The sequence below is a fragment of the Rhincodon typus genome, chromosome 1 (genome assembly GCF_021869965.1).
Source record: "Rhincodon typus isolate 14 chromosome 1, sRhiTyp1.1, whole genome shotgun sequence".
Classification (NCBI taxonomy): Eukaryota; Metazoa; Chordata; class Chondrichthyes; order Orectolobiformes; family Rhincodontidae; genus Rhincodon; species Rhincodon typus.
In genome coordinates, this window is record NC_063332.1 from 115995531 (window position 1) to 116013576 (window position 18046).

Sequence of the window (18046 nt, forward strand, 5' to 3'; positions counted from 1 at the left end):
ATTCTTTCCAGGACTTTAAACATCCCTCCTTGAAGGTGGCCAGGCACGTTGAAACATCTGTTAAGGCAGCTGGGGTTTATAAGCAGTATAAAAAGTAAGGAAGTGACGCAACACCTCTACAAATCATTGGGCAGACCCATATTTTGCTTACTGTGTTCAATTCTGGGCACTGTATATGAAAATACCATTCTAAATAAGACAAACCTCATTGCATTTCTGAGTGCAAGGTGAACTTTGGAACATGGCAAAGTATAAAATACTCCACAAATGTTCTGGCTATATAAGCATGTAATGCAACTGTGTATAACTTTAACAATTGTAAAGCATGCACACAACTATTAATGTTTCGCATTTATTTAACTTTCTTGCAATAACAGATAAGTGTATGTATTTAAAACTGTAGCTGTAATTAGACATTTACACTTTTATATATACATAAAAAAAGGTTTCAGGCTATGTAATCAGTGCTTATTGCTTGACTTTATCACAGCTTTAAGCTTAGCTCAACTTCCTTCAGCCTGGAGACACTGTATCTGTTATTTTACTTTAAAACAAATATCTGCATACAGTACATGTTAAGATGACATAGTTATCACCCCACCACTCATTGCCTTCCAAAGCAGTTTATCTGCATTGCCAATGGCCACTTCATGGCAGTATTGCACAGACAGTATTGAACAGAAGTAAAAATAATTAAACTTTTATATCAACTTTCTCTTGTTCGGTTACTTCAAATTATTAGCTGTTTATACTCCTGTCTATTTTCCTACATTCAGTGGTCACTTGTGGCTCCAAGTGGGATAGAAGAAAGTTACAATCCTTATTTGGGTCACAAATTAGTGAAAATCAAGAAGGCAATAGTGATATTGAATATTGAAACACTCTGCTTTTCTTAGTCAGACATGTGAATTCTAATTACAATAAATAAAATTTACACTCACAGCAGGTCTACTACATATTGCAAGTAAACACGTCACACTGTAGACAAACTATGACAGATACAGGAAGCAGCACTGGGTTCTATTAAGTAGAGCAGTTACACAACAGTGAATTGTGTGCCCCAAAGACGTTCAAAACAACAGGAAGCTGCCAAGATGAAATCATTGAAAATTAATAGCCTTTGATGTACAATTCATCTATATTTTAATGAGAAAATATAAAGACCATGTAAAAATACTTTGGCAAGTGATGGGCAACAATACATGGAGCTGTTTCATCTGTGCTGCAAATATGACCTCTTATTTATAGGTTGTGCATCAAAACAGAGTTGACCAAGAAGAGGTAGCAAAAATAAGAGAATATAAACCATCACCTTGGTTCATATATCCAAAATGTCCATTCATGATGGAACCTAAACTTTCCAGCACATTGTTGAAAAATTAATTTTCAAACCACTTTTTATTCAATACATATTCTAAAATCAGATGATGATGGATAATTGTTACTGCTGTATTTCATGTTTTAATTTACATTAAAAATCTACTCTGTAGAATAGGTGATACACCCAAATTTCAATGAAATGCGATGTTGGAAACGTCGTCACCCACCACAAATGCAGTATTTTTAAATGGGATTTGCAGAGCACTTAAAGTAAAAAAAAATTGTGCACCTAAAAGTGTGTTGTTTAATTCATGTTGTAAATAACAGAGCTTCATTTCTCAGTTGTGAATTATGACATTAGCACGTTCGAAGATACACAATAGGTTTGTACCTCATCAACTCCACAATTTGTAATTAAGTTCAAAAAAAAAACCTAAAAGGTGAACATTCTGTTGTCACTGAGCACTAGTTGACAAGATGATTAAATTACATGCTGACTGATTTTGTGAAGGATTTGCTTGTGAGGGATACCTGGATTTGTGCCCAACCTATTAAAAAAATCTCAAATGGTGAAAAACATTCAATCTTTTAGTATTCAGCAGATCTTACCACCCGGTTTTTCATCAGAAGGAAAGTATTCAACATCAACAAGTAAAACATCTTCATATGGGTCCAATAATTGACTAGACCACCATCACAATTGGATTAGTGTATTATTCAATGCAGTCCTGGCTAACATAATCCTCTGTCAACTCCAAAAATAAAACAAAAAATAAATTAAACAGAATGAATTTTACCCAAGTATCAAACCCTTCATCTTTGTGTTTTTTTTAAAAAAAGTGGGGCACACAAAACACTTAAATCGCAAAACAATTTATAAAAATCCATAATAAAATGCTCCAAGAATTAAGGCCCTTTATAGTTTCAGTGCCAAAGTAATTTGTGCAGAAATGCCAAGAATCAGATATACAATATTGCATTTTAAATTGTGCTCATCGGTCCTTTAGTCAGCACATGGAATTTTAGGCCAAACGAGGTTAAATGGTGAAGAATGTTAACAGTTATTTTCCTAAATGCTGTCAGTAGTGTGTTACACAGGTAGTATTATACCAACAGTATAGTTAACTGTTAAAAATATCCCAGTATTAGAGGATAGACAAGGTTATTCATTTCACTTTCTTTTCATATTTGATGTGACCATTCTTCCGAAGTTTACCATTTGCTATTCCATTGTAGCAGTGTCCATTAGTTTTACCATGCACTAATTTATATGAAAACCTTTTGGCAATCAGCTTTACTATCCACAATCCTATCTTGAATGCAACAATAAAGCTCAATGAAACGAGCAGAATTGCATCCAACAAGTAATACTGGTAGAACCGGATATCATAAACAGCAGCACGAAGATGTTCTGCTCCACTGTAACGAAGAATGTAGTTAATCCAGTAAACAGTTCGGCTCACAGGATGCTCAGGCTGGTCTCTATGAATCTGGGATAACTGTTCAGCACGTTGCTTGTAACTAAAAACAAAATAAAAAAAAAAGTTTTGCATCAACAGGCTTTTTCAGCCATTATAATGTATAACATCAGTGAAAATTTGCAAATAACTACTAGCTCCAACCAATGCTTGAATACAGCAGGGGTTACTTCACCCCTAAAATGCCATTCCAATCTTCTGGGAAAATTAATTTTCAGCAATGACAAGAGAGAAATTATAAATAGAAATAACAACTTGTGATCAGCCAAGTCAGAGGGTGTGCTGCAAGAAAGGAGGAGACACAGAGGACAGGGTGAGAAGAGTAGGGCTGAAAAGGATTCCATGGCCTTCTGCTCTCCAAGTCATTGAGTCTATTTAAGACAAATATAGATAGGTTCTTGATTGGCAGGGGGATCATGGGTTATGGAGTTGTGAAGCCGGGTAGAGTACTTTTGGATTAGGAGGCAGGAAATTAGAATTCTGTATTTGTAAAATGCTAGGGGGAGCAAAGCATGGTCCCTTTAAAAGGGGATGTGTTTTTTTTTAATACTTAAAGATTCAAAAAGATTGACTGTGGGCAGCAGCTTGAGGGTTTGCAGGTGCAGAGTACCTGAAGTGAAATATTTGTATCGAAAGGCTGTACAGTTAACAGGCCAAGCAGCAGTTTTGTTTTGTTATCAAGACAACAAGTTTTTAAATTAGCCAATTAATCTGAACCAGGCACTTAGATACCAAAAACCAATTAAATTTAAATCGATGGTTTTGACAACATAGGACCAATCCTATTGTAAGAAATATTGATCCATCATCATGGGTATAAAAGAAGGAGCAGTTGGGCAAAAACAGGAGAGCTCACTGCCATCTGCTAGAGATAACAGCTCTCAACTCTTAGATAAAGTACCATCAATTTACAAAGGAGCACAGCACTCTTAGCTAAGATTTCTCATTAAAGATTTCAGAGAGAAGGCACAGAACATTCCAGAAGACACATAACTTGGCTGTAATTCCGGGAGATTAAATTATTTTTTCCATTTTCTTTTATAATACTGGGACATGTATTTATTGGTTTAGCATACTGTTAGAATCTTGTTTCATTTGAGAATAGTTAGCAGTTAGAAAATATTTATTAGGTTTGTTAATAGTTTAGTTAATTTGTTCACTGTTACAGTTAGACAAATAAATTGTTACTTTTGATTGTAAAGTGAGTGTAATGGGTTTATTTTATATAACCACCAGAAGTTGCTGACAGGCAGGTTACACCACTTTTCACAGATTATAGTGCAAAGCACTCCCCTTTGGGTGAGTCAGTGTTAGTTCTCAGAGAGGGGTCAACCTCAGCTTTATAACAATGGGGAGAAGGCAGGAGAATGGGGTTGAGAAAAATACCAGCCATGATCAAACAGTGGGGCAAACCCGATGAGTCGAATGGCCTAATTCTGTTCCTATATGTTATGGACTTACGGTTAGGTTGGCAACGGGCTATAATGTGGGAAAATGCAGAGTTACTTATTTTGGGAGGAAAAACTAAAGAGCAGAATATTATTTAAATGGAGGGAAACTCTAGAAAGCTGCAACACCAAGGACTTGGGAGCATACAAAAAGCTAGCATACCGGTGCAGCAGGCTAATGGAAATTTTGAACCTTATTTCAAAAGGTTTAGAGTACAGAGTAGGGAAGTCCCTTTGCAACTATACAAGCTACTGATGAGACCATATCTGGAGTATTAAGAGCAGTTTTGATCCCCTTATTTAAGAACATGTATTGTTTCATTGGAGGCAGTTCAGAGACTGTTGACTAGGATGATCCCTGGTATGGTGGTATTGTCTTATGAGGAAAGACTAAACAGGTTGGTACAGTATTCACTAGAGTTTAGTAGAATGAGAGGTGATCTCATCAAAACAGAGAGGATTCTAAAGGGGTTTGACAGGGTAGATGCGAAGAGGATGTTTCCCTCATGAAAGAGTCTAGGACTAGAGGGCACAGGGCAATGTCGCAAAACAAAAAGATGTCAATAATAGACTGGGCTAAGGAGAAATTGTTTTTAAGAAGTGAGTTTCTTTAGAACTCCTTACCACAGAGGCAGAGGAGCATATTTAAGGCTGAGATAGATCCTTGATGAGTAGGGGAATCAAGGGTTTCAGGGAAAGGGCAGGAAAGTGGATGGCAGAATGTCAGAGCAGCCATGATTCTATTGCATGGCACAGCAGGCTAAAGGGGCCAAACAGCCTACTCCTGTTCCTAGTTCTTATGGTTTTGTCACTTAAATTCATAGAGTTATAGAGATGTACAGCACAGAAACAAACTCATTGGTCCACTTGTCCATGCCTACCAGATATCCTAAATAAATCTTGTCCCATTTGTCAGCATTTATCCCATATCCCTCTAAATACTTCCTATTCATATACCCATCCAGATGCCTTTTAAATGTTGTAATTGAACCAGCCTCCACAACTAACTTTGGCAGCTCATTCCATACACGCACCACCCTCTGCATGAAATGTTGCCCCTTAGGTCCCTTTTAAATCTTCCCCTTCTCACCTTAAACCAATGCTCTCTATTTTGGACTCCCCCACCCCAGGGAAAAAGATTTTGTCTACTTACCCAATCCATGCCCCATATGATTTTATAAATCTCTGTAAGGTCACCCCTCAGCCTCCAATGCTCTAGGGAAAATAGCCCCAGCCTATTCAGCATCTCATTATAGCTTAAACCCTCCAATTTGAATACCAATTTTGAATTCCTGAAAAAAAAAACACGCATTTGGTGGCAAGCAGACAATAACTGATTGACAATTGTATTTTTTTTTGTGTCCCAGAGAAAAGATAGGGCAGGGAAAGCACAGCCAGTCAGCCAGCATCCAAGGAGTGCGAAAGTCAATGTTTCGGCCCGAAACATGGACTTGCCTGCTCCTCTCATGCTGTCTGACCAGCTGTGCTTTTCCTGCTCCACATTTATTGACTTTAGCTTCCAGCATCTGCAGTCCTTACTGGCTCCAAAAAGCTAGGACAAGAATGCTGGTAAGTAATAATTTTTAGTTTTGAACCTCCATACATTAACAAAAAAAAATGTTCTAATGTCTGCAAACTGTTCCAGCTTATTTTCTAAAATCATATTAACCTTTGGTGATATTTATGCTTGGACATAACATTTTACTTGTCACAATAGAGTACATTAACCATAATGCGGAAGTGCCGGTGTTAGACTGGGTGGTCAAGGTCAGAAGTGGATGAGTGTATTAGCTTTTGAATGCAAACGGTCAGGAAATTACAAGAATTTAATTTACAATCTCATTTAAAGTTTTAGAACCTTAGAAATGCACAAGTCATAAAAACACAATGTTTGGGTATCTAGTCTGTGTCAGAATTCAAGACAAAATATGCTGTTTACCAACATAAGGGTGGCATGGTTCAATTCCAAGCTTCCGTGATTGGCCGAGTGATTGTCTATGTGGAGTTTGCACGTTCTCCCAGTGTCTGTGTGGATTTCTGCCGGGTGCTCCAGTTTCCTCCCACAGTTCAAAGATGTGCAGGTTAGGTGGATTAGCCATGGTAAATGTGGGGTTACAGGGACAGAGTGGCAGGGAGTCTGGGTAGGTTGCTCTTTGGAGGGTTGGTGCAGATGCAATGGGCCACAAAGCCTCTTTTTCTGCTCTGTAGGGATTCTATGAACTGTTTTCCTCAATTAATTTCTAGACAAATGTCAATCAAGTTGCTAAAACATATTGTTCTTGTTGAATATCATCTCCTCCCTGGGAAATGCATTACAAGCATTAGTTACCCTTGGTACTGAAAATTTCAAATCATCTCAGTGTACTGGACCCTTTTGATAAAAGAGTTCCAGATATCCATCATGCTTTGAGAAAAGAGCATCTAATTTCATTCAAATGCCATAGCTGTAATCTTACATCCCTTGGTTCAGGATTCCTCCAGGGCAAATGGCGCCACTGTATCTATTCTATCAAAGCACTTTTATAACTTTAAATACATTGATGAATCAGCTCTCAGCCTTCTGAGCTTAAGGTAGGACACTACCTTCTGTGCAACCCATCCCCATCATGCTACCATTTAATACGCAGCATTATTCTGGTAAAAGAGCACTTTAACACCTTGCAACCTAAATTAAAATTACTTTCAAACTCTTCAAACATGCAACCAAATATTTTTATAACTTTTCTAAAACCTATTTTCTATTTTGCATGCTTTTTAAAAACAGACATCTGTGTATTCTCTTATGACTAACTTTAAAATCTCTATATACTTTCTTGTTCACCTTTTCTTTTTCAGTTGCAAAAGAAGTCAGCTGTTTCTGTTAAAAAAAATACTCAACAAAAAAAAAAATCATCCCCTTACCGTGGATCAGTAATAACGGTCAACATTGCGTTATATAGATCATGTTCTGTCATTGTTTTCCAGTTTAATGAGATGCCCATGCCTTTGGCATGCACGCGGGTCATTGTATCATAGTGGTCACCAAAAAGAGGGATCCCTACTACAGGTACACCATGATACATTGCTTCAAAGATACCGTTCAGACCACCATGGCTTAGAAATCCTCTGATGTTTGGATGACCTACAATCACACAAATAAACCTATTAGTTGTCAGTGCAATATACTTCAAAAGTAAATATCTTCAAAACCAATACAGTACATCTAGTTTGATGCGCATCACATTTGGTGCAAACATCACAATACAATTCAACAAAAAGCATGTTTTCTTTGCTTCCTTCAGGGAAGGATATTGAAACAAAATAAACACATAAAAAAAGACTTGTCCAAGATCTGAACAAACTATTTGTAACAGAAATGCTGCCCATTGATCAATACATTTTTCAAATGAGAAAGTACTCCTAAGGCAGACTACCTTAAATGTTGTTTATCCCAGGATTGTACGGTTTAGATTAATAGTATAATGCAATTGTAAAAGCCTTCCCAAAGTCTCATTGTCCTTCATTCTCTCTATCTTTCTCTCCCCCCTCCACCTCCCCAAAAAAAATGTATCACTTTGGCCAAATTACTCATCATCTGGCCTATCATCTCCTCACCTGGCTTGGTGTGAAACTTTGGTAAGGTTCTTGTGAAGGGCCTTGGACTGTTTACTCTGTTAAAAGTTCTATATAAATAGAACATTTTTCTGGTATGGGGGTGGGGGCAAGAAGGCTTTGAGATTTCATATTTAAATGTATTTGTTTTCCAATTATGGAAGAAAAAAGTAATCAGAATTCTCCTGCAAATGGCCCAACAGCAATGCTTTATTTAGCTTTTAAATATTCTACTAAAATCATTGTTTATTAATTCTATTAAAGAAATTGCATTCTTGGCATTATCACAAAGTCTGCCAGGCTAGAATTTAGATACTTGAAGGAACCTATGGAAATCTGGCATACTTCTGAAAATGCAGCTAGAAAATTCCGAATGAAAAAGAATCTAAACCAACAGGAGAAACTGATGCCCTGTGGGTTCAAGGTAGCTATGCATGTCATGATCCTTGCACTAAAAAGTGGAAGCATGCAGAACCAGCTTGGCCCCCCTAATAATGAGACAATTAGTCTTTCTTGACATTAACTTAATCGATGTAGATCACTCAAATCCAAAAGTACTACAGAAAACAGCAAGAACCATTTATTTGACTTTAACGGGCCTATCAAGATAAGAACCTTTGGTCTTAATCATTAAATTCCTTCAAAACTGGGAACAAAATTCAAGATTAATCTGTGCAGTACTGATTCGTTTTGACAAGAGTCTGTTCCATTCATCAAACACATTGAATTGAAGGACGGGGGGTGTAAAATTGAGAGACATAGAGGTGGGAAGGAACAGAAGAACTCTGCTGTCCTCTGTCAGCCTTGATGCAATTATTTCGTGTATTTTAACTTTGTACCACATGTAGTCCAAAGTGCATTGATTGCTGTCTCTTATTGACGAGACAAACTATGTGCAGGTCATGCATTCTATGAAGATCCGTGCCAACTTTTCCTAAATTACCTGCAGGAAAATACCCACACTGCTATAACTGTTGGTTGTGAATTTATTGTTAAAGGAATATCAGTGCGGAATGCTGAACTGAGAAATCACGTTGCACATTCCATTTATTTTAATCTCATGTTACATACAATTTATTGTAACCTTGAGGCTAAAAATAATCCACACGCTTTCTGAAAAAGTTCATTAAACATAAATTTGATTAAAGTGCTCCAAGTAGGGGCTTAAAAATGAAACATACATGTAAAAATTTTCACTGTAGTCACAAGCCTTTTAATGCCTTATTCAGAGTTCTCCACAAAAAACAATAATCCCCAAGCTGGAGCTGCAGAGAATTCTTTAGAAGTTCATATGGTTCCGAATTTCGTTTTTAAAAACCTGACTGAAGAACTGTTTGTGTTCAAGGCAGGAACGCGTAGAGAATCGTGGAAATGATGAATACTGTCCTGATTCACACACTGTTGGTGCCCTTGAGTGTGGTGGAGGTTGTAGATTTGGATGGTGTCGTTGAAGCTACCTTGATTAGTTGCTGCAATATGAACAGTCCAAACTGTAGCCACTGTATGCGAATGATGTTGGAGGTGCATGTTTAGCCTAGTAGGTCAACTGCCCATCAATTAGACTGCTTTGTTTAGAATTGCATCAAGCTTCAAGTGTTTTTGTAATTGCAAAGAAAGGGAACATTCCATTTCAATCTCAAATTGTGTCATGTACATTGTGGAAAAGTTTTGGGAAGTCAAGTGTGCCATTTGTTGTAGAATACCCATTAATGTAGCAGTAATGACAAACATGGATATGATTGGTCCAGTCGCATATCTGGTCAATGGTTGCCCTCAGATGTTGATATGGAATTTGGCAATGGTATCATTATCTCAGGATTTGTAAATTGAACTAAGTGATGCAATTGTCAACAAACCAACTCACTTGTATGGAAGAAAAAGATTTTAACATTTAGCAAAGTAGTTGGGCTCAGATGCATTTGGAATTTCATAGGATCACCAATAAATCCAAAACACCTGAGTATATGGACACATTTCATGTCATACCACACAATAGGCTTGTCAATACAACTAACATCCATGGAATTACAGAAAAGTGACATTGCAGGTAGAAAATATTTGCTTTGCAGCAAAACGCTGACAGTGATGGTGAACCATATTTAGGAAGCGAAGCAAGCGTACAAGGCTTAATTTGAACATTTTCTGGTAATAAAACCTTTTTATCCCCCCCCCCCCCACCATTCTTGCATAGGATATGGGTGTCAATGGCAAGGTTTATATCTGTTGCCCCTGAAGTGACTGCCCTCTGAAATGGCCGTGAGAGCTAACTAAGAGTCAACCACATTGCTGTGGGCCTAGAGTCACAAGTAGGCCAAGTCAGGCCAGTTAAGGACAGCAGATTTCCTTTTCTATAGGACATTTGTGAAACAGACTGGTTTTTACAACATTTGAAAAATATTAAATAAGTGCAATTAGATTAGCTTTTAATAGTTTTTATTTAATTCAAATTTCACCATCTGCCATGGTTGGATTTGAACTCATGTCCCCAGACCTTTAGACTGGTATCTGGTTTACAACACCACCACACAAGCAGCACAGCATAGCAACAGATTTCAGGAGGAAGATGATAGATTGGCAGACATGTGATAGATGCAATTCAGCATACAAATGCGCAGTGTTTCGGTGGTAAGATAAGGACATACTTTACATATCTAAGAGGCACAATTTTAAAGGGATTTCAGGAAGCAAACATATGTGGGTACACCTGAAATCCTTTTTGAAGTCTATTAAAAACCCACAGAATATTTGATTTTTATAAATGAATGCTTACAATACACAAGCAACATTTTGATAAACTAATAAATCACTAATCAACTCCTCATTTGTGCACTGCATCACATTCTGACCATCACAATTTTGAATGTCAAGGATTTGGAGAGTACACGTGGATTTTTACGGACTGGTACCAGGGTTACAGCACTTCAAATATGTGAATGAGAGAAGTTGGCCTTGCTCTTAGACAGGAAGTTGTAATACCATCTGATAAAGCTGTTGAATATCGTGAAGAGCTCCAACAGGATAAATTACAAACTGTTTCTAGTTGCTTAAGGATCAGTAACAGATTCAAGGTTCATTGGGAAAAGTGATAGGAAATAAAAAGTGTATCTAATTAGAAAACTTGTATGCACTGCCTGAAAGGATGTGGAAACAGATAAGTAAATACTTTCAAAAGAAAATTGGACATATAGACAGTCATTGCTGCAACATGTTTCTGTGATATTTTACACAACCATAGGCAGTTCCAAAGCTCTTCAAAGCCAAAGTGCTTTAGAAGTGAAATAATTAAAAAGTGTAGAAAGTGGCTTTTTCCCAAGAAGGTCAATACCAGCATTTATGTTCTACAAGAATCTCTCTCAAACACCCAGCCTTTTCCTGACTCACTCACCAAGTAAATCATTTTGGGGCATCCATTCCACAAGCCTTGTATTATTTCCCAAATTGACAGGCTTCTTTCCAGAATACCTAGGAAAAACAAATTATATGAATTTGTCTTACTGCATACATTAAAGGAAAATTCTGGTACTTGCAATGAAAAGAAAGCTTTAAAGAATTGCAAATTTGTATTTTAGATGAGCTCAGAATTTCTTCATTTGCTGATAACCTCATTTCTGTACATTTGCATTTCAGTAATAGTGCAACTCACTTAATACCATACATTCAATCTTCCTCTCCACAACTGAGCACGCAAAACCTTAACTATTTAAACACCTACACCTGTCAGCATGCATTGCAGCTTGTGGAAAGTCTGTACCAGCCATCTAGCTTCTCTTTTAATGGAGACACTAGGTTCTTCAACAGTTAATAAGCATACTCATATCATCAGACATGGTGGCAGCTCAACTTTCTCACAACTTGAGAGTTTTTAGCATGAACAAGGGATGTGAAGGAGATAGTAGGAACTGCAGATGCTGGAAAATCTGAGATAACAAGGTGTAGAGCTGGATGAACACAGCAGGCCAAGCAGCATCATAGGAGCAGGAAAGCTGACGTTTCAGGCCTAGACCCTTCATCATCTTTTCTGATGAAGGGTCTAGGCCCGAAACGTCAGCCTTCCTGCTCGGCCTGCTGTGTTCATCCAGCTCTACACCTTGTTATCAAGGGATGTGAAGGACCTGTATGGACCTGTATGCATTGATATAGTATTTTTACCACTGACATGGAGCCAGGATCTTGTGTCTTAGCCTGCTTTTTAGCACACAAGGTGTTCGATCTGTTAATGGCAGGCAAACTCTGCCTCGTCATTAAAAATCTTGTATACTAAAAAGCTATTGGCAGAAACCTACTCACAAATGGAACAGAACACTGTTTGCCCATTTGCAAATAGCAAACTCTCATACTCCAGAGCTCTTTATTGAGACATATGCCAACTTTCTTGGGAAGCTTCCATGCGAGGGCATATCATTCAGCCCTGTGTAAGAACTTACCATTCAACTAGATTATCAAGAATGGCTCAGGCATCTCTTCAAAATCATTATGTAATCGAACTTTTTCCCAACAGATTATATTTGAACAGAGCTGAAATGGCAGATGCTATGTCTGCCTTTCTTTTGGCCTTGTGTTTACTAGGAACAAACAGGAGGAGGAGACAGCAGAGACAAGAGCTTCAGCAAGCTCAGCAAGAACATAACCTCCAGAGGTGCCTTGCAATCTTCAGAGGGAAGCTGCTTGCTTGGTCGATCTGCCCAGCTAAGAGTAATGGTCAGAACCAGGAATTATAGGCTTCACTACTTTTATCTTCAAATTTTGGAACAACGCTGCTACAAAAGATTAAAAATCCTGGAACTCCCTCTCTAATGCTATTATGGATCTATCTATAGCACACTGACAGCAGCGGATCAAAGAAGCAGCTCATCAACACCTTCTCGCAAGTAACTAGGGACAGGCTACTGGTCAACCAGCAATGCCCACATGCCATGAGTGAACTTAAAAAAAAAAAATCGTACTGGATCACTCAGATGCCTCCGCTTTTCTAAGGTTAACTGTTGGGAGACAAGGGATATGCCCTCAAAGCCTGGCCCAAGAAGCCTACTGAAGTACATAGACTGATTCAGAACTAATGTACAACTCTGTTCACACTTCCACCAGAGATATAGTTAAACAGATCAAAGACTGAAGGGGAGGTTAAAATGTTTGAAAACAACTGTCCAGACAGGGTTTCTTGCATCATGAATATGCTGTGCCCTCTACTACTGGAGGTGTTAAACCAGGGATATTCTGAATGTGGACAAAATAAGACAGCAAAAACATCCTGTAAGAAATATACTAAGGTTGAAGATCAGGAGAATAATGAGGGATATCGACAAGAGGATGGCAGAGCAATGTTTCAGAAAGTGGGGGGTATGCAGAGACTATTTTATTGCCATCCACTTCAAGCATGACTGAGCTGGGTTCAGGTTCAGGCTTCATTTGGTTACATCCAAATTGCTCATCTGGTGAGTGCCCCTTAACTTAGCATAAAGGATATGACTAATTTGTTGGTTTTCTGTCCTTCATTTTTTGTCTTGCGGATTAAATGTTACACTATCCATGTCAGTGTGCCAGCAATATCTTCTATTGAACCAACTATGCATAATTTGCTCTACACACAGGACTAATATCATATAGCTCTGAAACCACCGATCAAGATATGGCAGGATTTTTGTAGTCCATTCCCTCAACAGCTACCCATCACGAGAAAGCTCTTTTGACCCTTCTTTTATAGGCATCACTCCAATGCTTCACAGTATGGAGACTAACATTGTCTTGATTTGCTTGAACATCCTCTATGACAGGCCTTAACTTGACAGGCTGCTTTTACCTCTGCCCACTCGACATCTCCTATCCTTTAATGTCTCTATGGTCTCTTAAAAACTTCATGTATGGAAACATCATCTCCTAATCAATACTGATCTGTACTCTCACACACCTTATGAGTGAGAAAACGATGTTACCAGGACTAGTAAGCCTGAGTTTATAGGGAGACGTTGGCCAGGATAGGATTTTATTCCTTGGGACATAGGAGAATGCAGGGTGGCCTTATTGAGATGTATAAAATCATAAGAGGCATAGATAGGACGAATGCATATAGTTTTTTCTTTCCCCAGGGATGGGAATTGTAAACTAGAGGGCATAGGTTTAAGGTGAGAGGGTAAAAATTTAAGAAGGGCCTGAGGGGGCAACTTCTTCATGCAGACAGTAGTGTGTAAATGAAATGGGTTGCCAGAGGTGGTGGTTGAGGCAGGTACAATAGCAACATTTAAAAAACATTTGAACAGGTACATGGATGGGAAGGGTTCAGAGGAATATGCATCAAATGCGGGCAATTGGAACTAGCTGACTGGGCACCATGGTCAGCATGGACCAGTTTGGGCCAAAGGGCCTGTTTCCATGCTGTATTAGTCTTTGACTCTGAGGCAGACAAAAATTTTGTTGCTTTTGATAGATGAGAATATTGGACATTTGCAATATCTTACATTCTGGGAATATCTGAAGATACTCCGTTGTCACATCGATCTGACTTAAACCTGGTTCTATAATGAAAATATTATAAACAGACATTGTAGTGTACGCAAGCAAAAATAAATTGATACAAGGTAATAATTTATTATATAGACCTATGCCACTAGTGTGCCTTCAGAGTGCTTTTTTTTTCCCCTCCTTCCCTACCTAGCTGCAGATCCAACTTCTGTTTCCTTGCCATGGGTGCTTGATGGCAAATTTGCTGGAGTGCAGGGCCAAGCAGATGTCCAACTGAAGAGTCTGCTGGAACTGCATCTCCAAGGTGCCTCTCATTCTTTGCACAGATACAGTCAGCACATACCAGAGCGATCATAGCAATGAGAATGTTGAAGAATACCTCTACATTTTTGTGAAGAATACAGAGTGCCTTTGACACACCTGCTCAATGTTCCACGAGTGTCTCTGCAAATTAAGTATGTCGCTTACAGCCAGAAACAGATGCATATCTTCTGCGAGAGCTTAGCAATCCTCCAAATGCTAGAGACTGCAGATGTTTCTTCCCAACCAACTGCAAGGTATCAACGATATGCTCACTAGATAGTGCCCCTAAACCTAATCCAGATAAAACACCCACTGAGGTGCAAGTCTCTACTGCTGGTGGAGGGTGCAGGTGAACACATTCTTGGTTCATTCGATGAATGCTCAGACATCTTTAGAGGGTGAACTTTTACAGCTACACTCATCCAAGCAAGTGGATACAATTATAGCACACTCCTGACTTGTCTTGCACATGTTGGAAAGGTTTTGCAAGTTTGATTGAGAGTTACATACCACAATATTTGACCTCTGAACGGCTTTTGTAGCCAGTGTTTGTGTTCTTCTTCTAATTAAGCCTCTGGCCAATGCAACCCGCAGGATGGTGGGGAATTCAAAGATTGTAATGTTATTAAATATCACAGGGATGTAGTTAGATTACCTAACATTTGTTGGAAATGGTTAGGGTCTGGCATTGGTGTTGCGAGAATAGGACTTAATATTATCAGCCCAAACTTGAATGCTGTCCAGGTCTTGCAGCAGCCTGGAACAGATGGCTCAGTTTCCTAAGGAGGTGCAAATGACAAACATTTACACTAATATGCAATCAGTGAGTAGTCCTGTTTAGTTTAGGATGGAGGTAAGATTACTGACAAAGCAAAGATGCTGCGCAAATAATATTTGCCAGAGGAACCTCTTCAGGTATGCCCTGCGGCTGAGATTATTGGCTTTCAACCATCACATCACTTAATGCTAAGGTCCTAGGGAGTGTTGCTGAACAAAGAGACTTTGGAAAGCAAGTTCAAAGTTCCTTCAAAGTGGAGTCACAGGTAAATAGGATAGTGAAGGCAGCGTTTAGTAGGCTTGCCTTTATTGGTCAGTGCATTGAGTATAGGAATTGGGAGGTCAAGTTGTGGCTGTACCGGACATTGGTTTGGCCACTTTTGGAATATTGCGTGCAATTCTGGTCTCCCTTCTACAGGAAAGATGTTGTGAAACCAGAAAGGGTTCAGAAAATATTTGAGGATGTTGCCAGGTTTGGAGTGTTTGAGCTATACAGACAGGATGAATGGGCTGGGGCTATTTTCCCTGGAGCGGAGGCTGAGGAGTGACCTTATAGACGTTTATAAAATCATGAGAAGCATGGATTTGGTAAACAGGCAAGGTCTTTTACCTGGAGTGTTGGGGGGAGTCCAAAACTAGAGGGCATAGGTTTAAGGTGAGAGGGGAAAGATATAAAAGGGCCCTAAAGGGCAACTTTTCATGCAGAGGGTGGTGCGTATATGGAATGAGCTGCCAGACGAAGTGGTGAAGGCTGGCACAATTACAACATTCAAAAGGCATCTGGCTGGGTAGAGGGATATGGGCCAAATACTAGCAAATGGGACTAGATTTATATAGGATATCTGGTTGGCATGGATGAGTTGGACCGAAAAGTCTGTTTCCAATCTGTATATCTCTATGACCCTACGACATCAATTGCAGGTGCTAGGTTTGGTTTTGGTTTGAGCCAGTAGGCATCTACCCCTCATCTGAATTGATTTTAATTTTATCAGGGCTCTTTATTGCCACAGTTTGGTCAATGCAGCTATAACATAGCAGTTAATTCCAGAGTTGAGTGAAAGTAAGTTCTTTGATCCATTTTTGGGTGAAGACAGCAATAAAGCTTGGAATACATCTGGCTGAACCAAAACTGAGCAAGCAGTTTACTGTTAAGTATGCCTTTTGATGGTCATGTCTACAACACCTTCCAACATTTTGATGATGATTGAGATGGACAACTGGTTGTATTGGATTCATTCTGCCATTTTTTTTCAAATGTGGGAAATTTTTCTCTTATTGCCAGAAGTGCATCTTAGCTGGAAGCATGACTTATACTCCCAACCTAGCCATCATTACTACTGTTAGAAAGAATGTTATTGGAGCCCAGTGACTTTTCTGCATTGGATATGAACAGCCACTTCCTGATACTATGAGAAAATGAATCAAATTGGTTGAAGACTAGCATATACGGTACTGCTGACCTTGGGAGGAAGCAGAGCTGAATAAACCACTCAGCAACTACTTCAGGCTCATACTTTGGAACACAACATTCCCAATGAGAATGGGAATATTTTTGGAACCTACTCCCCTTATTTAATTGTTGATCATCTTCATCAACTGGATTGGACAGGACTTTGGGGCTCTGATGTGATCTATTGGTTCTGGGATTAGAGATAGAGGTAAACAGTGCTGTTTCTGCTATTTAATAAGCATGTTATCTTGTGTTCCAAGTTCTCCACGGCAGACATTTGGTGCTAACTTCTGGCACGTGGCACCACACTCCTCATTGGGTTGGACCCCTAGATAGATGGTCACGGCTAAGTGAGGGATATACTGGGTTGTGAGATGACTGTAGGAGGAGGAGTGAATATTGTCTCTGCTGATGCCCTATAGTGCCTCATGGATGCTGAATTTTGAGCTGCTTTGTTTTGAATCTAACAATTAGCATAGTGCTGCTAGCACACAATACAAATGGAGAGTGTCCTTAGTGTGAAGAAAGAACTTTGCCTGCACAAGGATGGTGCAAATGGTCAGCCCTAGCAATAGTGTCATTTAATACATCTGGTGGCGATAGAACCAGTTTCGCTTTTAAATATGGCAGTTTATCAACACCAATACTTTACAATAGCAAGCTCAACATAAAGTTTGCAATAAAGGTAAAAGGTCACGATAGTGCTAAGGGACCATACAGCTGCTCTCTCAGAGACATGATTGGTTGTGGGTTTAACTTACATGTAACCACTCCTCAGGTGAGGGGGATCGTTGAGAAGATGGAATCTTCATGACAAGATCAGCTTGCACAGGAATTGTACCCAAACTGTTGGAAGCTCTCACAAACCAGATGTCCAGTCAACTGAGCTATACGACCCCCTTTTTGCAATAAATATAGGATATTTAAATCAACTACCTAACCACATTTTTTAAATCTTATGACAAACTAAGTAGCTTACAAAACAAGTTTGAGTTATATGCATTCATTTGGCCTTGATAAAAATGCAGGGAAAAATAGAACATTTTCTCTACGTAGAGACAGCTAACTGGTATGTACTCTGGTGAGTACCGACCATGATGATGTCAGGTCTAGTGACAATAATACTCTACTTCCACCAGAAGATGGTGATATTGCATTGCCAACTTCTGAAACTGTTTTATTATATCTGCTTCAGAGATAGTAGGAACTGCAGATGCTGGAGA

At 38.9% G+C, this 18046-nt stretch overlaps 1 protein-coding gene across 2 annotated transcripts in view; it reads right to left on the reverse strand.

Annotated features, from left to right (window-relative positions):
• Nucleotides 1-365: 365 nt before the first annotated feature.
• Nucleotides 366-18046, reverse strand: part of LOC109916958 (2-hydroxyacylsphingosine 1-beta-galactosyltransferase-like) — a 103582-nt gene continuing 85901 nt past the window's right edge. For both annotated transcript variants that reach the window (XM_048599951.1, XM_048599945.1), the window contains exons 3-5: nt 11223-11299; nt 7148-7367; nt 366-2841 (exon numbers count right to left, since the gene is read on the reverse strand). In XM_048599951.1, the coding sequence (XP_048455908.1) occupies nt 2487-2841; nt 7148-7367; nt 11223-11299 (652 nt within the window). In that variant the 3' untranslated portion in view covers nt 366-2486. The remainder of the gene's footprint in view (nt 2842-7147; nt 7368-11222; nt 11300-18046) is intronic.